This window comes from Protopterus annectens, chromosome 6.part0 (genome assembly GCF_019279795.1).
Source record: "Protopterus annectens isolate FY-2018-M chromosome 6.part0, PAN1.0, whole genome shotgun sequence".
Lineage (NCBI taxonomy): Eukaryota > Metazoa > Chordata > Ceratodontiformes > Protopteridae > Protopterus > Protopterus annectens.
In genome coordinates this window covers 990,327,278-990,352,277 of record NC_056737.1, presented here as the reverse complement: position 1 = coordinate 990,352,277, position 25,000 = coordinate 990,327,278, and the positions used below count along the sequence as shown (strand labels likewise).

The 25,000-nt window shown below is 39.4% G+C and overlaps 1 protein-coding gene across 1 annotated transcript in view; it reads right to left on the bottom strand.

Annotated features, from left to right (window-relative positions):
- Positions 1-5,488: 5,488 nt before the first annotated feature.
- Positions 5,489-25,000, bottom strand: part of LTBP2 (latent transforming growth factor beta binding protein 2) — a 3,457,946-nt gene continuing 3,438,434 nt past the window's right edge. The window contains exon 37 of the mRNA XM_044074624.1: positions 5,489-10,552. Within this exon, the coding sequence (XP_043930559.1) occupies positions 10,383-10,552 (170 nt within the window). The 3' untranslated portion in view covers positions 5,489-10,382. The remainder of the gene's footprint in view (positions 10,553-25,000) is intronic.

Genomic DNA, 25,000 nt, shown 5'->3' with positions numbered 1-25,000 from the left:
GCTTTAGAGCCTGTAGAATCTAGCCATAGCCGAACTGTTGGAGAGGTGCCACTCAGGGGGCTCGATAGGTATGCTTGAAGGAGGCCTGCTGTCCATCCTTCACCTGTGGCAGGTGTCTCTTCATGTGTAATGCAATATATGTTTAGGGCCATCATGGAGGAACAGGCACATTCAGAAAGGCACTCCAGAGAAATGCTCAGGGTTTTAGATGTGGCACAGTCTGACATCCATGACTGCCTCCATGGTGTTGTTGATTCCATGCATCAGATGAATAACACATTGGAGTGAGGTATGTCTGTGATGGAGCACAGAATATCTGTCATGGAATGCACATAGTCTGTGGTGGAGCATGTGCTGGGAGGGGAATGTTGGCCTTGTGGGTACAGGTCAGCAGCTACATCTGCTGAGAGCCAATGTGGCTGTGTCTGATCATGCTTCCATAGTGGCAGTACTTCCACTACTCCATCAGGGAGTGTGGTCTCCACACCCTGACATGGCAGGCCATGGGGTCAAAGTCCTGGGCATTCCTGTGAAGGGACCACATCCAGTAGACATCTGTCACATGCAGGTAGTAGCCCTGCATCTGACCTTGGGTATGGAGGTGCCAGTGCAACTCTTGGCAGAGCCAGTTCTCATGGTTGGGGTGACACTGATGAACTGTCAACTGTACCATACACAGCTCACATCTGTCCGACGTACAGACACATAGCGCTAGCACTGAGCTTGACTGTGTGCATGGAGGCACTCACACACCAATATTATATTGAGGTCACCTACACACACACACACACACACACACACACACACACACACACACACACACACACACACACACACATCATTTTCAAAAGGGTGCCCAATCCCACTGTGTAAGGGCCTTAGAGTAGCTGATAAGTAGTCATTGGTGGCAGTGATAACTACCTTATAGTCTGGGCAGAAGGGGGCATAGCTAGTAAATCTATGCTAGCCTTCCCCAGGAGTGTCTGTGTAAATCAAATCTCAAAGTGTGTGTGTGTGTGTGTGTGTGTGTGTGTGTGCGTGTGCGTGTGCGTGTGCGTGTGCGTGTGTGTGTGTGCTACTTAGGCAGGGACAAGAAGCACTGGTTGGATAGAGAGAGTGCAAGAGGTTTTGGCTTGACCACTCAGCTGAGATTTTAACTCTCTAGCTGTGCCAGTGGGGAGTCTTATTGGGGATCTGAAGAAAGAGGCAGAAACCAGCCCCAGATTGACTATGATCTCTGTGTGCTCTTAAGGGAAATTGTACTTTACTGTGTGCATTTACTTGTCATCCTTCAAATGTGTATGTCCCTCACTGGTCCTAAGTAGTGAGGATTGAGGCTCCTTGATTACTGGGCCAGTGCAGGGGCGTCACAGGGTGTATTTTCTTTTTTGCTGTTTCTTTGTTCTTTACCTGCCAACTACATGTAATTTATGTGTACATATTTGTATCACACACACACACACACACACACACACACACACACACACACACACACACACACACACGTAAACAGTTACTGACATGCATAATCTCTCTACGTTTATAAGGTGTGTGTGTGTGTGTGTGTGTGTGTGTGTGTGTGTGTGTGTGTGTGTGTGTGTGTGTGTGTATATGTATGTATGTATGTATGTACTATAACATTTCATGACATGGAATGCAAATGTGCAAATGGGTAATTGAAACTTCTTTTTGTTAACTGTTCATTTGGATGAAATACATTTAGTCGACTATGGCACAGTTAGGCAGAGTTTTATAACAAACAGAAATCTATATAAAATATATGAAGATATTTTAACTAGGCAATTTTACATGGGAATAGGTTTACCTATATATAGTCACTGCCAGTGCAGTTGCTATTTGTGCATCAACTCAGCAAAGATTCACTGTGGCCTGAATTCAGAAACCTTGACAGCAGTGTGCAAACCTGTTTTGGGCAGGTTTGATCAGTACCATCTGCATTTCTCATCCAGAGACTGGAACAGTGCTGCAGCAGTAAGAAGGCTTTGGTCCATAATGCTACACCAGCAGTAAGAAGGCTTTGGTTCGTAATGCTACACTAGTCTCACCTGCAAAGACCCCACGCAAATACTGCAGTCTGGGGGCATGACTAATGCTACGTGGGAGTGTATGGTTCATGGAAGTGTCTGATGGGACTTAAATAGCACAATGGAGATATTCAAAGAATAACTCTAATATAATATTTGGTGAGTGAAGTGAAAAAGTGTGTGCCATATTTTGATAGTTTGCACATAGATCCATTCTTTCCTATGGCAAGAGTGGTGTTTTTAGCGCTGTGAAGCTTTATGTGTGTGTGTTTCTGCATACTTCTGTGTGCCTGTGCAACTATTTTACATGGGTTGTTAGAGGCACAGGTCAGTAACAATGCAAAGGGGAGAATGCTAGCATGGTTACCTGTAACTACATAGTGTTTAAGTTAGAGACATAATAACCTCAACCACTAATGATATTGCTTGGCTTTATTGTGTCTCTGAATCACATAATGTCACCAGTGTTCATAATGAGTCACTACACTTGTGGTGCAATACATTTCCAGATGTCAGGCATGGTTCTCAATATCCATGTCTGTTCAAACTTCCCTTATAAAACATAGCTGTATGATCAACTAAGGAAACACTTCACTTGTCTCAAAAGTTTGAGAAGACACATCTCCATAAACCATCTGCAAACAATTAAATAAAAATTTGTCCTGGATCAAGCACCCTAAACTCTTGAACTTATACTGCCATAGTTATACTGTCAGTATTTTAGTATGTTGGAAGCCATTATGTTCCAAATGCTTTACTGTATTGTGAAGCTGGGCAACTTGGCGAAGAAGGAAATGTGAGTTTTTCAACACCTTTTCTCCTTTTCTGATTTTCTGTGTTCTCATAATATATGAGAAATGGAGCCAGAGGTGACATATTGGGAGACTGGTGGAGCATATAGGCACCTTGCAAAAATGATTCTTCGCTATTTTGCCCAATTTTGAGCAGTTTGGTAACATTACAGTTTTGTTACGTTACAATATTACAGTTGCATTGTTTTGAGTCTCATGTAAGGAAGACACGTTTCATAGTAAATTTCTTGGACTTATAACTTCCATACATCTATACCACACAACAACAAAATTGGACTTTTGTTTCATACTGCATTCCTCTAGTAAAAGTTTAAATGAAAGGATCTGGTCATACACCCATCCACTGTACTGCCCACTTCACATCAAAACAAGATGGCTTGTATTTATTGGCTTTTTAAAAATGAGAAACATTACTTAACCTTAAAGAATGGGTGACCTGTGCATTGTCATTCTGATTGGAGAATGAACATTCTCCAGCAGGATGTTAATGTACTAGCAACACCCACTGGAAAACAAGTTTGCTGGTTTATGGCAGCATATTAAGCTGCTGTGGAGTTCGGACAATTGAAATGCCAATAGCTGCCATTATTTTCACTAGCTAAATAGCACTTTTGCTGTTTAATGAGTGTAAAATTAAAACAAAAATATTGTAAAAAAGCAGAAAACTGTATTTGTGCGTTTGTGTTTATGTTTTTGTCCACATGTGTGACTGTATATGTGCTTGTGTGGATGAAAGTGGGAGATAAGAATGAGAGTGAGATGTGCAGCGAGAGGTTAAGCAGCGACTGCAGTAAACCATCCGTTATCCCTTTTTCATTACAAATTAAGAGATATGAATACCTCTCAACCTCTTAGCTCAAGAAATCTGGACAAAGCCCAAGATAAAGGGAGGAAAGGGCCCAAAAAATAGGAACAGATTTTAAGTATTGACCTAATAGAATTAGCATGCATTTCACGAAGGATATGAAGTCTGAAACTCAAATGTAAGACATTATTTATTGACTTCAACCCCCAATGATCTGCCAGCAAACCACAAATTTTATAAGGACCAGACCCCCACCCAAAAAAAAAAAAAATGAGGCAAAAAGTCTAGACATTCTGCGAAAATCTGAAAAGTTAAGAGTTATGGAGGTATGAAACTTTTAATGGCCAGGATTTTTAACTGAGTTTAATCATGTGTGTTTTTAAAGGCACACCACTTCTGAATGTCTATGTTTGTGTGTGTGTCTGTGTATGTCTGTATATAGGCATTAAATATTTGTCAAACTTATATTTTGAATGTAAAATACTCCCTCCAACAACAGTTACATATACTACAGGAAGTTTGAAACATTAGAGAGAGGAATTATTTTACATAAAAAAAAAAAAAAAAAAATATATATATATATACACATATTTAAGAAAAAACAAATACAAAAAAAAATTTAACATATATCCCTCATTCTCTAAATGCAACAATGCTCTCTCGAAAGTGTGTTACTGTGTAAATAACGCTCTTCCAGGGGTATGGAGCCCCTTCAAACACTTCTGGGTGGGTGGGTGGGTGTTATTTACACAGTAGCACACACCCTGTTGGGCATTACTGATTGCTTCACACTTGTATGACACGTCCACATTCATATTAAACTGGTGTTACTGGTGAGTTCAGGTGAGTTTCTGTGTAGGAATTAAAATGACCTTGTAAACCTGCTGCTGAAACATAGTTGTTGCTGCCTGCAGTGTCACTGACGTTACATTTAACAGTAACGAACACTGTTCCCTGAACTCCAGAGCTGCTCCCTGGGCCCTGGCATGTTTGCTTATACATCAGCTCTAATTTTTATGATAGCTAAGATGAGGGATGTGGCTTCCCGTATCCAGGGGAAGTCAGTTTTAAACAAAGAACTGAGAGGAATGAAGCATGTAGAAGGTTCTTCACTTATCTGGGGTCAAAGAGTAAGTTAAGTGGGAAGATAATACAGTTGAAGGTGACTATTCAGTGAAAAAGACTAAAAACAGCATAGGGTTTAAAAAAATCCATTTAACTCTGCAGCAATTCTTAGTCACTCAGCGCAGTTTTTCTCTGTCTTGAGGGTTTTTTCTCTAGTCTTTATACTACATGTATTTCCTCATAGCATTTGTCTGCAAAAATAAAACCTGTAAGATTCCATTTAGGCTTGAGTTTACAGCTAACTGAGACATTGTAGACTGATAAATAAAATTAATTTTACAGTTTCACAGGAAAAGCTACACACAACACTTACTGCCATTTTTTTCAGATGAACACGTTCCATCTCTGTTGAAAATCCTTGAAATACAAAACATTTAATGCTGGGAGGTCTCAAAAGCAGAGGCTTTTCTACAACTGTGTGTGTGTGTGTGTGTGTGTGTGTGTGTGTGTGTGTGTGTGTGTGTGTGTGTGTGTGTGTGGGCAGTAGTAGTTTAGTGCAAATAATTCCATCCCATTTCAGAGTGACTAATTAGAAAATCATACAACTTTCCAGATAAATAAGTACTCAAGATAAGAACTTATCTTGCTCTGTAAATACAGCAAGATTAAAGCCAGAATAAGGATGTACTTGACTTTTAACCTTTTGCAACATTACTCCTTCTTAGTCAATGCCAAACCCTCCAAAGACAGTGACACACACATATCTTGTAAGGTAACCAGTAATTTATTAAGGTATATGAAAAACATCTGCAATTAGAGGTAAACCAAATACATTCATAACCAAAGCCTCTTTGTAGAACTTCGTAAGGGCATCTTGTTTTTGGAGAGGCACCACTGTTTTCCATCAGTGCATTCTAAAATGTCCACGTGCTTTGGCGTTAAGCATCACAGTGGCCTTGCAGTTTCTACTGCTTTTCCTTGAGCCCTTTTGCTTCTTTTATTTCCGTCTATACAAGAAGACTTGTCAGTTTTCTTCATAATGCAGAAAAAAAACTGCCTATGTAATTTCTCTGTATTTATCCTTGGCTAAAACCACAAAGTAACAGGCCATAATAACATTAGGCTTCTGTAGCTGGAATGTTACTGACAATAGGCAATGCTCATTGATTCACAAAAGTATTTTGAACACATTTTTTAGATATTCCACATTTTCTGTAATGCTTCAAACTGTAGATTATGTGCAACTGGCTATCTTATGTACTTAAAAAACAGCAGAAATACTTACATAAAAACAAGCTTGTGGTGTATGTTAGGGACCAATAACCCCATTTCAGTCTTTCAGAAATCATCTGTAATTAGTTGCGTTTCAACACTTTTTTCAGTTTTTCAAGACTGAATGCTAACATTAAGGCAAAACTAAGTACCATTTGGAACTAACCTTCAGAGAGGGATGTGCTTAGGAAATACAATCCAGCAAAGTTTCTGAAATAATAGCCCCTCTGAATATTCCTTGTTTTAGAATCATGGAAAGACCACCTTAAAGTCTCTTATTCTATTCACCAGTTTCATCTTTCCTGGAGAATATACACCCCCCCATATCAACGAAGTGCACAAAAACTGTTATGTTCAAATACTGTAATAGTTTTGTCCAGACTGGCAGGCCAAGCGTAGGAGCAGAGCAGATTCTTGAGTGAAAGTTTTTTGCAGAAGTGGCACAGTAATCATAGGCACGTGTGGTCGAATGTGGAATTGTTAATGTACCATCTTCTCACAGTTTCTGAGGGCACAAAAATCTCCTTCTAACCAAATACTTCAGTCACATGACATGAGGTACCATGTGATGAAAAATCAATTCCACAGCCTCCACTGTGTGACTGAGAATCTGTCCAAGTGTAAGGACTCACTGGATACTGATGGTACACTGAAACACATTCAAGTACCACCCTTAGCTAACTCTGTCAGAACCTGTTGCTGCAGATTTTTTGCAGATGTCACAGATGTGGTGCAAATAGCTTAGAACAACATGCATACTGAATTGCGGCCTACCACAAGGGCAGTATGACTGATACCCTGGGCAATAGAGTAGCCACACATAGACCTGACACCCTCTGTAAGTCTGGCCAAAAACTAATCGGGTGCATTCTCCACGACTTAACTGGCTGTCAGTCCCAGGATTCCAAAGCTGCTAAACACAAGAAGCAAGCAACAGATGACAGACAGGGGTATCATGAGTACCTGCATCTGCACCACAGGGCAGAAAATACATCTGATATAACATTATTCTACACAGCTACAAAATACTCTATATATATAATTTTTAAATGACAAATTATAACCACAGTGAAACACCATCAAGGTGGTGCTTGTAAGTGCAGGGACCCCACAAAAGATAACACAAAAAGAATGGGAGCTCACGGAAAGTGACACAGCCTACTCAAAGGTCAATGTGTCTTGCAATACAAGGGTGGGAGTTAAAAACCGAGGACTAGCATCTTTACAAAGTACAGTGTCCTCTGGTTACCTGCATTAAGACTTTAAGGCTGTCAGTAAATGTTAACTGCATTGTGTGGACATGAACAACTTAAGGCTGACACGTGGAAACCAAGTGAAACAGGGATAGCAGTATTATAAGAGGTGGTATAACAGCAGCACCTCTGCATGAAAACAGAACCTTATTAGACTCTGCACTCTGATATTTACAGGACAGCCTATGGAGTGCATTACTTTATAAAGTTCAGTACTTTATTTTCTGAGATTAGAAATTTGCATTGGATGCATTAATTAAAAAATGGGCTTTGCCAGCTCTGTTTGCATAGAAGTTAAAATCTTTTGACTATTGCCCATGTGAACCAAGTTTAAATAGTAGCTTTGAGTGCCTACCTGTGCTGGCATGGGAACAAAGGAGTGATGCTGCTTTGCTACTCAATTCTCTTTGGGAGAAGGGCATGGGTACATATCTTGGTGCCTGTTCTTATTGTAGACCCCCAGTGCACTAGCTTCAAAAGGGGCAAGGATCTCTTGAAGGATTACATCACCCGGATAATAAAGTGACATGCCGTCATTGATGCCCATTGCATGCTAAATGGGGAACTGCTACAGGTATGCACAGAAGGAGTTAGGGCGTTAAAGCAACAAAATCCTGTATCCTCAGATGACTGATTGCTCTGCTCTTCCATGCTTGAATCTCACCTCCTGGAGGAATGGATTGGCTATATGGGGCAGTGGAGAAGGGGTGGCACAATGAACTTTGAGTCATGGAGTAGGATAGCCAAAAATGGGCTTCACAATCAATAAAAATAGTAGAATTGGGAGAAAAAAATCATTTTAGTTGGCTATGTAGTACAGATGGACACAGCTCTGCCTACAACCCAGTTGAGTTTTACTAGCAGACCCATGCATGGCAGGAACCAGGGTGGGAAGGACTGCAGTGGAAGTGAATGCCCACTGCTGGTTCTAGGGTAGAGACATGAAAACACTTGACTATAATGGGCCCAGCACTGATGTCACTACACTGCACCTACCAGCCACCAGGGCAAAATGGGGCAGGTCCATGCAAATCTATAAAAGCTATAATTTCTTTCAGCAAAACAAGCAACAACAGACAGATGGCAGATGAAAGAAATTAAGGGCCCTACCGCCCAAAAGGCTGGTTTTATAAAACTACAAGACAATGAAGTATAATTCTGTCCACAAATACAAAACAATGAATGTAATTCTGAACAGAAATTTGCAAACTGTCTTGCAATGTGCAGCCATTATAGTGAAATAGGGGGCAATATGGTACACACTAATGTCTGTGGTAAGTACTTAGTATGATTTTTACAAAGATGAAATGTATGTATTCCTCACAGATCACCATATAACTGCCTAACATGTTGTATCTAGTGCTGTATACTTGTCACTCAGAAACACTGAACAGGTGATAAAGAACAGTCCCTATTAGTATTTGTTAGAAAGGGAATGTTCATTTATATAACCAGACAACCTCTGCACTTACTTGTTTGCAGTGTACTATTTTGTTTGATATCTTTTATTCGCCTGAGTTACTTCTAGTTAACAATACCACTGTGCAGATTGCCACAGATACCATTAAAATTAATTTCTGACCAAATTGTTTTAAGGAGGTTTGACAGCTAAGTAATGCTAGGCATGTGGAAAGGATCAAAGAATGTGCGTGTTTTGTATCAATAAAAACAAGAAAAAAATATTACTTTATGTAAAATTATTGATAAGTAATGGTGCTACTCCTGTCAATATTAGAACTTGTAGTGTGAGCATATTTTTACTTGTGCTGCCCTTATGAACATTAACAGCCACTGACGAGTTGCAGTTTTTCCCACCTTAGCACTCAATTTTTATAGTAAATTTTAAAATGCTTAATATGCTTTGATCGTGTTCTGGGGGGGTCTAATATTCCATTCTTATTTCTTTTAGTTGTTACCTGTGGGAATGATAATTCATTGATAATACTGTCTGCATTATACCTTTATAATGCAGTTTTAATACTGTGTTTTCAATGCAGTTCTATATCAAAACTGATAATTCACTTGCAGTAGTAACATTTATAGCTCTGTCAAGTTTAATGTGAATGAAACTGAGAATCCATCTTTATCACTACTTATACTCTTAAAAAATAAATCAGTATTGTACTTATAAAGCTACTTCTGGCAAACTGCTATATACAAAACTGATAACATCATAAACCTTACTTTGGAAACATTTCTGTGTTAAAAGAATATTAGCAGAGGAGTTGAGTTGAGCATTTCAGGGATAAACATGAGTGCCATAGTAAACACAAGTGACAATACAACATATAATAAGCATACATGTAATCAAAGAAGATGGTGTGGCGATATATGTAAAGGTGACATCACAACATGACATCATCGTGTATGTAATCACTGATAGAGCAGCATAGTGTCTTATCCACAGCCATAGGTGACACAACAGTATACTGTCATCATAAATGTAATGACAGTGTAACATATTATCATCACCATATATGTAATTGCCAGTGACACTGCAGTTTTGCATCACCACATATGTAATTACAGGAGAGAGTGCTACACACCACTGACATACATGTATGTATGAACACATAGGCAGGAGTTACCATGGTAACAGTGCAATGAGTGGTTCCACATGTTGGCATATAGCTGCTCAGATATGTGTTTCACCTCTAGTTACCAGGGCCTCTGGCAATTGAAAGGGGTCACCTCCATTCTAAATTACAAGCATACCCTTATCCAGCAGTTATACACAACGGGTCTAGCAGACTCCTGCCTCCACAGGTGCTTAGAGTGCACTGAAATCACTGCAGGTGTGAGTCTAACTTGACAATAAAGCACTAGGAGTCGTACTACTGATGGAATATACCAGGAGCTAGCTAAGGGGGCTGTGGTGACCATAAAAAATAAATAATCAATGTGAAAGGTAATGTACTTCCAATATGGTAGGGATGTGCAATTCTTAATATCATTAAATATGGTTTTAGTGCCTTACACAACCCTGTAGTCTGTTGCTGCAAAAGTAAGATCTGTCTCTGATTACAGTTAAGCAGTCCCATGTAACAAAGCCCCTGCCTCTGAAGTATTGCTTTATTCTTTTTTTTATATATAATTGAGATGGAATGTGTCCAGTCCTTCTGTAACTCCATCACTGCTGACCATCTCCTTGTTTTGGTGCTGATGGCAAACACTCATCTGGCTGGGAAGAAGCTACAAAGCCTGGTAAACAAATGCAGCGATATGATCCCTCAGTGTTCTCACATTTCCCATGTTTACACCGTCCGGGCCCATTACCAACATCTTCACATTCATTGATGTCTGAAAAACAGGGAATAAGACTGCTTAAGTAAAAACTCATAGCAGTTTAAGCCACAGAAATGAGGAATGAAAACACTGAAAAAATAACAGCAAAATTTGCAGGAATATAAAATGTACAGTTATTTCAGTAAATATGGTCTCAGTAATCTGCATATGAAATGTATTTGTTTAAAAATATGTAATGAGAGGAACATAATCATGCACAGGATCTATATCAACTTTGCCTGTCTACTATCATTTGAGACCTGGGATGGGATATGTAGACGATGCACCAAATGGAGTAGGGCTGATCCACAGTAGAATCGCTTACCTAACCTATGTGTCATTCAAAAAGTCTGCTTGCCTTCCCACTGCATAGCTACGGTATTCCATGCACAGAGCACACATTCAAATGACCCCACCTTTAGGATTATACACAAAGTACACAATTCAGAAATTCAACAACTGTGTATGGTCTGGTCCCACCTACATATGTTACAGGAACAAAACCATGTACCGACAGTTGATATAGTGTGTCTGACTGCACTTATCCTCCTTCTCTGCTGATGTGTTGCTTCGCTTTTATGGCAGGAAAAATCCTACCAGCCTAGTCCCCTACAGTTCAGACAAACCTGATAACACAACCTCACTTGTGTCTGTTTCCCACAGAATGACATAAAAACAAAAACACTCAAAAAAACTAAACGAAACTTCCTCACTAAAGGTTGCTGCTTCAAGAACAAAACAATAAATGCTGATAAAGCACCTGTCCTCAATGGAGTCATACCTTTGAAACCAGCCCTTACACAACTCTGGCGGAGAGTAAAGTGTTAGCATACGATTGGCTATGATATTTTTAAATGTTGTATAAATGCTGACTTGAATGTATTTTATTTTATCTGATGAAGGGCTTGGACCTGAAAGCTCTCATTATTATTTTATTTTATTAAAATTTTATATCAGCCTGTTGGTTGCTTGCTTTTTATCTTTTCTCACAGAATGACATAACTGAGCTCCTGCCAGTGGGAGCACTCACAGCAACAGATCCCCTCATTACCATATTATGGTAATGGTACAAGCTACACCGTCATACATAATTAATGGAAAAGTGTTACAAGTTATTTTGTGGCACGAAAGCAGGAAGTGTTACACATTATTGTGTGGCATGACTACAGAGAAGTGTTACACATTATTGTGTGGCATGACTACAGAGAAGTATTGCACATTATTGTGTGGCATGACTACAGAGAAGTGTTACACATTATTGTGTGGCATGACTACAGAGAAGTGTTGCACATTATTGTGTGGCATGACTGCAGAGAAGTGTTGCACATTATTATGTGGCATGACTACAGAGAAGTGTTGCACATTATTGTCTGGCACGAATACAGAAATGTGTTGCACATTATTGTGCGGCGGGACTGCAAAAAAGTGTTGCACATTATTGTGTAGCACAACTGCAGAAAAGTGTTACACAGTACTGTGTGGTATGACTGCATTAAAGTGTTGCACATTATTATGTGGTATGACTGCAGAAAAGTGTTGCACATTATTGTGTGGCACTAATGCAGAAAAGTGTTGCACATTATTGTATGGCACTAATGCAGAAAAGTGTTGCACATTATTGTGTGGCACAACTGCATTAAAGTGTTGCACATTACTGTGTGGCATGACTGCAGAAAAATGTTGCACATTACTGTGTGGCACGACTACAGAGAAGTGCTGCACATTACTTTGTGGCACGACTGCAGGGAAGTGTTGCACATTACTGTGTGGCACGACTGCAGAGAAGTGTTGCACATTACTGTGTGGCACGACTGCAGAGAAGTGTTGCACATTACTGTGTGGCACGACTGCAGAGAAGTGTTGCACATTACTATGTGGCATGACTGCAGGGAAGTGTTGCAGATTACTGTGTGGCATGACTGCAGAGAAGTGTTGCACATTACTTTGTGGCACAACTGCAGAGAAGTGTTGCACATTATTGTGTGGCACGACTGCAGAACAGAAGTATTGCACATTGATGTGTTACACATTACTGTGTGGCATGACTGCAGAGAAGTGTTGCACATTACTGTGTGGCATGACCACAGAGAAGTGTTACACACTATTGTGTGGCATGAGTCCAGAGAAGAGTTACACATTATTGTGTGGCATGACAGCAGTGAAGTGTTACACACTACTGTGTGGTACGACTGCAGAGAAGTGTTGCACACTATTGTGTGGCATGTCTGTAGAGAAGTGTTACATGCTTATGTGTGGCACGACTGCAGAGAAGTGTTACACATTATTGTGTGGCATGACTACAGAGAAGTGTTACATATTATTGAGTGGCACATGTGTGGCACAAATACAGAGAATTGTTACACATTATTGTGTGGCACAACTATAGAGAAGTGTTACTTATTACTGTGTGGCAAAACTGCAGAGAAGTGTTACACATTATTGTGTGGCATGACTGCAGAGAAGTGTTACACACTACTGTTTGGCACGACTGCAGAGAAGTGTTACACACTATTGTGTGGCACAACTGCAGAAAAGTATTACACATTACTGTGTAGTATGACTGCAGAGAAGTGTTACAAACTATTGTGGAGCACGACTTTTCTTGTAACAGGACTGTTTGTGACATTTCTGGTTGGTCACCTTCCTTAGCCCTTGACTTTGACATATTTGTCTTTTACAAATGTCTGTGATATCTTCTGCACAGCTTAACATCCTCCCTGCAAACTACATAGTACCTGGGTACAGTGGCTTTACCAACATTCCCGTGGCTTTTGTATTCTTTCATTGTCTCCAGACTGTGGTTCTGGCAGTCTTTTGCATTTACTATCATGGTAGAATTTCTGGATTTCTGTCTCTGCTTTCTTTCCTACATTTCCTTTACTTTATATTAATTTTTAGGCATCAATAATGTAGCTGAAGCATGTAATCTCCTTTTCAAACTGTCCATCAACAGTTGGGGTGGTAACATACTGAATTCATGCGGTGGACCAGTGGACTATGCCTATGCTCCAGACAGCAGGATAACAATCCTCATAGGATTTGCTATAGCTCTTTTCCAAGACATTCCACAATATTTGGATAGTTCCCTGTATTTACCCATTCGATTGTAGATACTGTGGATTAGAGCTTGTGTGTTTGAATTCCCACTCTTGCAGAAGTCTTCTGAATTCCTGACTTGTGTATTGTAGACCAATGTCAAATGAGCACATTAGGTATTCCCTGTCTTGAGAACATAGCATTTAATGCACTAATATCAGTTTTACTTGTTCTGTCTGCCAGTTAGATTATTTCATATAACTTGGAATAATCCACACAGGTGGCATACGTGGCTTGTCTAAACTGTGCCCATGTGACTTCATGGATGATTTGGAGCTGTGTATTCTAACACCTCTTCCTTTTCACTGTTGTTATGGAATCCACTGCAGATGGTACTGGTTTTACTAATTGTTCTATCTATAGACCAATAACTTGCCTTCCAACAACATATAAGCTATAGACTGGATTGATGCCGACAGAGTTTATAGTCATTTAGAAGAAAATCGTGGCAACAGAAGAAAAGGGTAATGAAAGAAAGTCATGTGGAACAAAAGATCATTTGTTATTAAATAAAGTCATAATGGAGAACTGTAAAAAGGGGCAGAATCTAAGTATGGTATAGATAGACTACAAAAAGCAATGGATAAAAGAGTGCTTAAAATGTATAAGGTACGAACCTATGAAGGTACACCCTACACTAATTGAACACATTACAGTGACAATGAAACAGTGGCAGACTACTATGCAGTTAAGCCATGATAAAGGACAAATTATTCTTCCAGGGATAAAAATCCAAGGGGGAATATTCCAGGGTGACTCAATCACCGCTGCTCTTTTGTCTTGCCCTGGACCCATTAAGCTGTCTACTTAACAGATTAGGTCATGGTTACAATTTGGCTCCCAGAAAACAAAGTGTAAAGACTTTCTCATCTTCTTTCTCTGAAAGATTTAAAACTATATAGCTCATTAAATGAGAAACTGAAAGCACAACTGCGTGTGGTCAAAACTTTTTCAGATGATATAAGAATGTCATTTGGTCTTGATAAGTGTGCAAAAGCAACTTTTAAAGCAGGAAAGCTGCAGCACCAAGAAAACATCAGCCTGGGACAGCAATGTGAAGAACTTGAGCAAGAAGTAACGTGTGATTATTTGGGAATTGATGAAGGATCAGCAATAAAACATGAAGAAATGTGAATAAAACTTAGTAAGGAATACAAGACTAAAATTAATACTGAAAACAGCACTGATATTTATGAACAAAGTCCAAGCTATAAACCAATTTGCTCTTCCTGTCCTAACTTACAATTTTGTAGTGATTGACTGACCCCAAGAGGTGCTGGATCGGTTGCACAAGAAATACTTCATGCTTATCAAATGATTGATAAAAATCTGTAAACCAAGACTAAATATTCCCTATTCTAAAGGAGGTATGAACTGCCTCAAAATTGTTTACATGTATAGATAGTACAGTTGTGTACACTTACCATAAATGTAGATGTTCAAGTGTATTCACAGTTGCAGTCATTACATTTGGGGAATCCTGCTGGCAGGTTGCCCTCAGCCGGCCTGAATTCCAAAGTCTTGGGTCCTGCGTCGGCTGCTGTCACCCCCTCCCTGACGTCAGGTTGTCAGGGGTACAAAAGAAGTAACCAACACCATTTTCTTCAGTTTTTCTTGCCCCAGATGTCAGGTGCCCCAAAAAGGGTAGCCAAACTTTATATAAATACACCAATATAAATTTTACCTTCATCTATAAGCAAACCACACCACATAGGTAGTATAAATCAGAGAAGGAAAGGTAAGATCCAAAAGAAAAAAGGGGGAAGGTGGGTTGGTAACCTGAACTGCAACAGTGAATACACTCAAACATCTACAACTGTACTATGTTCTTCGTGTTTCACTGTTGCAGTCATTACATTTGGGTAGAGTCTCAAAGCTATGGTTGGGGGGCTGGCACTAGACAGCAGTAGTAGCAGCTAATAGGCCCTGCAGAACTGCAGTGGCAAAGCCTGCCCTGGATTTAGAGTAGAGTGGCAGATAATAGTGCTTTGTAAAGGTGTGCACTGAACTAAAAGTAGCTGCCTCTAAAATGTCTCTGGTTGGTACTCCCCTGAGAAAGACTGCTGAGGTGGCTGCTGGTGGAATGAGGCCTAATTCCCTTAGGCACTGGTTTGCCATGGTGTAAGTAGCAGAAATGAATGCAGTGTCCTAACCACTTAGAAATAGTCTGCTTTGAGATAGGCTTTCCTTATGATCCTGCAGAACATGTCACTAGTAATTGCTCTGTCTTCCTGAAAGCTTTGGTTCTGTCCAAGTAGAATCTAAGCTGTCTGTGTATGACCAAAGAATGCAGAATTCTCTCCACCTTGTTCTGTGGATTTGGGTAAAACGTAGGCAGATGGATGGCTTGGTTAAGTGCCACACTGGACACTACTTTAGGCATAAATGTTGGGTTTGTCCTCAGGGAGACCCTGTCTGGATGAAAAATCCAGTGAGGATTTTTGCAAGTTTCTGTGAGTTTTTTTATAGGGAAAAAAAAAAGGCAGAACAAAACTAATAAATCAAATCAAAAGCAAAAGCAAATGCACCTGCAACACAGAAAAGAAAGAGAAGAATAATAATATTGCTATTTCGCCGTCCGAGAGTCCTCAGAGAGACAACAACAACAACAAAATACAAAACAATTAAAAAAAAATCACCATGGAGATTTAATCAATTAATGAAATTAAAAAGCTTATAAAAGTGAGTAATACAACATTTAAAGGAAAATAGTTAAACATTTTAAGTAATGTGTAAACATACTGATACTTTAACTTTTAACTTCTGTTTCTTCCGTATTTAAGGAAGCATTTGATTAATAGTCTCGCATTGAGAGAGACCTCACAGAGACCAATTTAATCTGCCAATAAGCAGCAGTATGTTGTAAAAAAAAATTAAAAACCTCTTTGGCCTTTTTTTATTTTTTTCGTGAGAGCACCATGGCTGAGGCGGCTGAAGACCCACTTTTAAATCTCAGTATCCATTCTACACCTTCAACTGAGAATATTAATTTGAGTGCTTTGTTGATTGGCACTTTAACGGACATCAAGAATTCACTACAATTTCTTGTTTCTAAGGCTAACGCAGCTGAACCGACAACCAAAATATCTAGTCCTGTCGGGTCTTTCCATGAATTGGACACCGTCATCTGTTTGGATAACCAACCTTTGGCAGGGAAAGATTTGGGTTCTACCGCACCGCGCACTATTGGTCGGATGACTTTGAGTTATTTTTTCGACCGTGCCGACAATTCGTTTGGGTCTCTTGGTCATGTCGAAGGATTTAAGAAACCACCACGGCACCAAGACTTCCAGGATAAGCGGGAACAGTTATTCAAACTACTTAAAAGGTACAACGCCATTCATTTGGAAAATTGTTATTTTTCAAGGTGTCTTGAGTTGCACATTGTTCCGAAAGGGCTACGCTTCTTTAAATGCCCCAACGGAGTTGTATCTAGTGATCCGTTTTTCGAGACTTTGACCGGCTTTTTCAATGAGGCCGGTTTACAGTTTCTTAAACTTTTAATTGACAATAACTTGGTGAAACTACAGGCCTTAAAAAAGGAAATTATTAAATCTGAGTTGTATTTCAAGGAATCTTTGGATGAAAAAGGTTTTGGGGAGTTTTTTTGACTCTATCATTCAAGAATTAAAGCGCTCTTCAGTAGATAATGTTAACCGGAAACATGGTAAATTATTACGGGACATTAGTGCCTACGAAAACAATTCAGCTTACCTGGCTTACTGTCCCTCCAACAAGACCAACAAAGGTTTTAATACCCTGAAACAAACTTCCTTCAAGCCTTTTAACCACTGGGATAGGAAGTTAGTTTCAAACATTGATGGTCAGGAAACCGTGAAAGTAGCTGAATACCACACGGGTACCGTAGCAGAACCAGTACCCGACCCCGTCTCTTTAGGTGGTAACAACAACAATATTCCCCAGAACAACGTTGAGTGCACTACTCCTGTTTCAGAACCAAAAGCCATTACAAACACTGACAGTAATTTTTTGAATGCTATTGACAACAACATTGTTGTCAAACCTAAACAAATCTCTAACTTGGGTGCAGGCTCTGAAGCTTCTAAAACTGTCATCGGGGCCTAGAACTGGGAAGCAGTTTTTTCAGTGTTATTAACTTGACTGATTACATCTTTTCATCAGATGAATTGAACATTTTAAAATTAGAGCTTAATTTTGTTCCACGGTCTAGAGCTAATTATGTTAAGACCGTCATTGACATTAAACAGTATGTTAGGAAACTGAATCTGCATTATTTACTGCATGATATTGTCCATTCTGATCAGGTTTTTATTAAACCTTCTAATTTTTGTCCCAATTTAAATCACACCATGAGGATTTTTGAAGAGAACTGTCTGCAGGACGTTGATCAGTTGTTAGCTCATAGTTTTAAATGTGAACAAAATTTAACTCAAGCTGAAAGCAAAGCTTTAAATAATTTACAGTCTTTGTGTAGTAAGGTTAGATTCATGAAGAGTGACAAGGGTAACAACATTGTTGTCATGAACCAAAATGATTACACTGAAGGTATTTTGAAGCTTTTAAACAACACCGATGAATATGAGACTATCTCCCTTTATGACATCCACAAGCGTCAAAGCTTTATACATTCATATTTATATGAAGCATTGATGGAGGGGGAGATTAGCCCTGAGCTCTATGATTTTTGCGTCATTGACCAGCCACGCATTGGGATTATTTTTGGGATTCCTAAAACCCATAAATCCCTGGTAAATCCACCCTTCAGACCTATAGTTTCATCCCCACATTGTGTCACTGAAGGGTTGTCTTTGGTCATTGACGCCTTGTTAGGTCCTATCATTAGTAACGAAACCTCTTTTTTACGTGACTCATGGCATTTTTTAACTAAAATTAACCAGTTTGTGACTGTTAATGGTTTTGATCCTAACAGGTATGTCATGTTAACGGTTGACGTAGTGTCCTTGTACACCTGTATTCCTCAAGATGAGGGCATTGAAGCTGTGAGAAACTTTTTAACTAATTTTTATTCTGGTTTCTCAAGAAACACCATTTCTCTGATCTGTAGACTCCTAGAAATCATTTTAGAGAACAACTTTTTTGTGTTTGACCAAGTATATTATAGACAGAAAAGAGGCGTAGCAATGGGGTCTTCAGCTGCCCCAGCCTATGCTAATCTTGTCATGGCTCTGTGGGAGCGTCAATTTTTACCATCTTTAATTGACAAATACCACATTTTGTTTCATTGTCGTTTCATCGACGACTTGTTTTTTATTTTAGATTGTAAAGAGTTGTCTATTGACTCTTTTTTAAAGGACATCAATTGTTGTTGTACATATTTGAAGTTTGTCACTGGTGGCCATGGTATTAACATCAACTTTTTGGATGTTAACCTAAAATGGGATTTCGATGAGAATAAGTTACACAGTTGTATTTATAGAAAGAAAACTTTCAACAATGGGTATCTCCATTATAAAAGCGGACACCCTAGACATGTCATTTCTAATATTCCAAAAGGGCAGTTCATCAGGGCAAGCCGAATGACTTCAAAAGATAGTGATGCATTTCAGGAGTTTTGTTTTATTATTTATTTGTTTTTCAATCGGGGTTATCCTAAAGCAAATTTATTTAGTATGGCAACTGACATTTACAACAAGCGAATGAGTCATTATCCTCCGATATTAAGTTCAAGTTTGAACAATGTATCTTACAAGAAAATCAATAATAGTAACACCTTTAACTCTAGGATTGTGTGTTCCCTTGGGATGAATTCTGACAACCAGCACATACAGAACATTATATAAAAAAACTGGCGTATTATTAAGGGAAACGCTGAGATGTTTGATACCCTAGGTGAAGGACCTTCATTTGTGCATAGGAACGACCTCAATTTAAAAAAGATTCTAGAAAGAGGTAACAACATTTCCCATAGTGTTCCATCTAGTAAAAAAGGTATGAATTGTTGTCACGATTGCAACATGTGTAGGTACATCCTGACTGGGCCATATATTTCAGTGGCTTCCTTTGATAGAACCTTTTCTGTTCCTGGTTTTGTCAATTGTCGCTCTTCTGGTGTGGTTTATATTGCTTTGTGTTCATCATGCACTGCTTTTTACGTTGGCATGACGACCAGGCAACTCAAAACCAGAATAAGGGAACACTTATACAGCATTAAAACCAAAGATGACAAAAATGCTCTTTTTAAACACAGTATAGTTTGTCAGTCCTTTAATAAATTTTTATTTTCAATCTTGGAAGTTTGTAAAAAAGACAAAAGGGAGGGGGATTTTAAAAACTTTTTATTACAAAGGGAGACATACTGGCAGATTAAATTGAGATCTGATCGCCCTCCTGGTCTCAATGAGACTATTAATGTCAAATGCTTCCTTAAATACAGGAAACTTAAAGTTAATAAAAGTGAAGATTTAGTATGTTTACACATTACTTAAAATGTTTAACTATTTTCCTTTAAATGTTGTATTATTCACTTTTTAAATGACATCATTAATTGTTTTTAATTAATCTCCATGGTGATTTTTTGCCTATTTAAGTCCTGACTGTTTTGTATGTGTCATTCTGAGGAAGTCTACGGACGAAAGCGGATAATTAAATAGTATACGCTATTTCTTTTCTGTGTTGTGGAATCATTTGCAGGTGCCTTTGCTTTGATTTTGATTTTCCAAGACATAGCTGAGGTCCCATGCAGGTATTGGTAGTCTCCTTGGGGGCCTTAAATTTTTGGCTTCAACCATACTTACAGTACCAGATCCTATCCAACATCTTGTTCAGTCTATCAACATCTCAACCCCAGGCACATTAGCTCTAGATCCAAACACTACCACAAACTAATAAACAAATTCCTGAAGTTCATCACCAAGTATAGACTCAACCTAATACTTGGTGGTGATATTCACCCCAACCCTGGCCCACTCACTTCAGATACACATACCCTTCTACTTGTAATCTAAGCTACAAACCTACAATTTATAGGCCAACTAACTCTCTCCTAGTCTGTCATCTCAATATTAGAAGCATTAATAACAAGGTACATGAATTGCATGCACTTCTGGATGTCCACTCCCCTGAGATTCTCTGTTTATCTGAAACCTGGTTGAAACCTAACACTAAAGACAATGAAGTGTTACCACCTGGGCACAACATACACAGGCTGGATCGTGCTTCGAGGTAGGGGTGGGGTGGGGTAGCTGTACTCTATAAATCTGAGTTAAATGTCACCATAGATGTAATACAACCTCCTCAGATTAATAACTCTGATATTCTTGCCACCAAATTGCAACTTAATAAAAATAAATGCATTAATATCATCTGTATGTACATTCCCCCAGGTAACAATATATCTACATTTGAAGATATCCTGCACTGGTTATCATGTCACTACCCCCAAGAAACCCTACTACTTGGAGGCTTTAACATAGACTGGGGCACCTGTTCCTTAGAATCCCCAACCACCCATATTAACCTGCATGCATTTACACAAATCATATCCACCCCTACCAGGATAGGTAAACCCAACCAAAAAGAAAATATACTTGACTGGGTACTCATAAACAGTCACCCCCAACTGTACACCTCTGGTACCCTCCTTAATGGCCTAAGCGATCACCTTCTCACATATGTAATTAAGCACAAAGCCATTAATTCCCAACAACCCTTACTCGGAAAGGTTAGAAAAAATAAAAACTTTGACCCTGCCAAATTCCAACAAGAACTAAACTCATGTAATTGGTCTATTCTAAAACACCTCCCATTAGAGGAAGCAGTAGCATACTTTAACAACAAATTCCTTGAGATCCTTGATTTGCATGCACCTGTTCGTTCAAAGAGAACCAAGGCAAAAACTGCACCATGGCTTTCTATAGAGTCTAAACTCAAAATTACCCTTAGAAACAAAGCATGGGCTTTATGGTGTTCTTCTAAAGACCCTCAAGATCACATTAAATACAGGCAATCCAGGAACGAAATTAAAAAATCAATTTTACAAGACAAAAAACAATACTACTGTAATTTACAGACAGTAAATCAAAATAACCCTCAGAAGTTTTGGGCAGGTTTAAATAATCTACTACATCCTGGACAAACTTCAACCCCAATCCCTGCTGCTACTATTGATAAAATCCCTGAAGATGTTTCTGATAGTTTTAACCAATTCTTTACTGAGACAATCCAAGCCCTTGCTAGCCAACTACCTCCTAGCTCCCCTGGTCCTGAAAGTAGCACCCCTAGAAACCTACTTGCATTCAGCTTCCAACCAGTCGCCACTTCACTTATCCATACCTTGATCAAAAAATTAAAACCCACTACACTGTCTGCTGATCAACTCCCTGCCGAGTACCTACAAAAATCAGCTGATGCTATTGCTTACCCCGTCTCAATACTAATCAATCGAACCATAGTAGAAGCTAAAATTCCCACCATCTGGAAAATATCCTATGTAATCCCACTTCACAAAGGAGGCAGCTCTACTGAAATCTCCAATTATAGGCCAATAGCTATACTCTCTCCACATGCAAAGATTATGGAAAAATGTATTCATAGACAATTCATGCACCACCTAATCCAAAATCGCCTTATGGCAGACACTCAGCATGGCTTCCGTCCTCATCACAGCACTACTTCAGCCCTCTTAGCCTTTACTAACACCATAAACCATAATCGCAATAATAATTATATATCCTCAGCCCTCTTTTTGGATCTTTCCAAGGCATTCAATATAGTTGATCACCAACTTTTAATCCACACCCTGCAAACATTCTGTCTAGATACTGGAGCCCTCCAATGGTTTCAATCCTACCTGAATGGTCAACAGCAGGCTGTCCTCTGGCAGAACAAACTCTCTAACCTTCTACCTAACACCCTCGGAGTACCACAAGGCTCTATACTAGGGCCCTTGCTGTTCTCCATCTTCATTAACGATCTTTATACTGTCATCCCAAAAGTCAGCTGTATCCAATATGCTGATGACTCTACTCTGATTTGCTCAGCCACATCTCCAGTAGAGTTATGGTCAGCTACCCAGACCACCTTTAATACAATAGAAAACTGGCTTTCTGAACATCGTCTGATCCTAAATCCCAAAAAACTAAAATGCTGTTATTTTCACCAACACGTAGGTCTACCGCTTTCACCTTTACCATAAAATCAAATGATGGCACAATAATCTCCCCTGACCCATCTACAAAACTATTAGGTGTCATCATAGACAATAATCTCAAATTTGACCTACATGTTAACCAAACTATCAAAACCATCAATAAAAAACTAGGGTCACTTTACAGAATAAAAGCCTTCCTAACCCCTCCAGCTAAAATTGCCATAGCTCGCTCTCACCTTCTTTCAACCCTTCTGTATGCATCTCCTCTACTCTCAAATTTGAACAAGACTGTCCTTAACAAACTCTCAATTTGCTACAACCACATTGCCAGGTTTGCCACTGGGCTGCCTTTTAGGACACATCATTGCATCAATCTAAATCAGCTTGGGTGGCTTGAACTACCTAGCCTAATCCAGTATAACCAACTGATTATGGCCTATAAAATCCTCTATAATCCGGACAATACTCCTGCACTTAAAAATATTATCACCCCCTATAACAATCCTAGACTGCTTCGATCCTCTAACAAACTACTAATTCAGACTAGCAAAATTAATAACACAGCCGGTGATTCTCTCTTTACAAACTCTGTAAGTAGATCCTGGAACTCTCTTCCAGCTGATATTACCTTACTTTCCACCTTAGGTCAATTTAAAACTAGACTCAAACAACATTTGTCACTTAACTGGCTATGTCAATGTATCAAGCCTGGCTAACTCGAATGTGTAAAAATCTGTTAACCAGTTTACTGTGTAATTTAATTTAATCCTGACTTGTGCTCAGGACTAACTTTAACCTGTGGAACTTGTTTAACTTGCTTACTTATGTAATCTCTGTAAATAATCTGTTTGTAATATGTAATGCTGGTATTATGTAATGCTGTATCTGCTTACCCTTGGAGCTTTTCTCCCATGGCCTCCGCTGAAAATGGACATGTATCCAGTCGGACTATCCCGGTCAACAAATGTAAAATAAATAAATAAATAAAAATAAAAATGATGAAAGGTTCCATAGCCATGAGCGCCTATAGCTCTGAAACTCATCTTGCAGAAGTAATTGCTAAGAGCAGTGCTGTTTTCCAAGATAAAAACTTCATGTCAGCAGTAGCTGCTGGCTCAAAAGGAGGTGTGAGTTTTTCCAAGACATAGATGAGGTCCCATGCAGGTATTGGTAGTCTCCTTGGGGGCCTTAAATTTTTGGCTCCTCTGAGGTACTGCCATAATAAAGGATGAGAAAAAAGTGGTGGCTCTGTATTGTAATGAGCCGAAATGGCAGAGGCATGGAATTTAATTGATGAAAAAGATAGGCCTTTGTCCAGCATCTCAGTTAAGTATTGCAAAATCTGAGGAATATTTGGTACCGCTGTATCAGTTCCTTGTGCTTGGTTCCAGGCACAGAATCTCTTCCATTTTCCAGCGTAAGACTTTCTAGTGTTAGGCCTTCTGGCTTCCAGAATGACATCCATTACAGCTTTACTGAGAGGTGTTTTTTCTATGACTACATTATCCGCCATGCTGCCAAGTTTAATGTCCTGAGTTGGCTGTGCATGATCTGATTGTTTTGCTGGGACAGCAGTCGAGGTATTTGAGGTAAGGGCCAAGCTGGGTATAGAGATAAGTTCCTTAGTATTGGATACCAGTACTGGCATGGCCTTTCTGGGGTAATCAGTATCATCTTTGGCTTCTCCTGTCTGACCTTTAGGAGCACCTTGGGGAGTAGAGGCAGAGGGGGAAATGCATATACTGATAGGTTTTCCCAGCTAAAAGATAGGGTGTCCACTTTCCATGCTTGTCTGTGATAAGTTCTTGTGCAGAATCTTTTTAGTTGGTAATTGATAGGGGAGGCAAATAGATCTATGTCCGGGCATCCCCATGTGCTTGTTATCATGCTGAAGACTTGTGGATCCAGTTTCCACTTGTGGGGATCCATGAGGTTTCTGCTTAGGTCGTCTACCAGAGTATTTTCCTTTCCTGGCAGGAATTGTGCCTGCAGATGTACTTGGTAAGTCAAAGCTGTGTCCCACAAGGTCATGGCTAGTCTGCAAAAGGGGTAAGAATGTGTGCCCCCCTGCTTGTTTATATACCACATGACCATGGTGTTGTCTGTCTTTATCAGTAGTTGTCCCGGATGAAGTTGGTCCTTGAAGGCTGTCAGGGCATTTTGCACAGCTAACGTCTCTTTTTGATTGATATGTAGATGCCATTGGTTTGAGGACCATGTGCCCTGAATGCCTCTTCCTGCCATGTAGGCTCCCCAGGCATAGTCTGATGCATCCA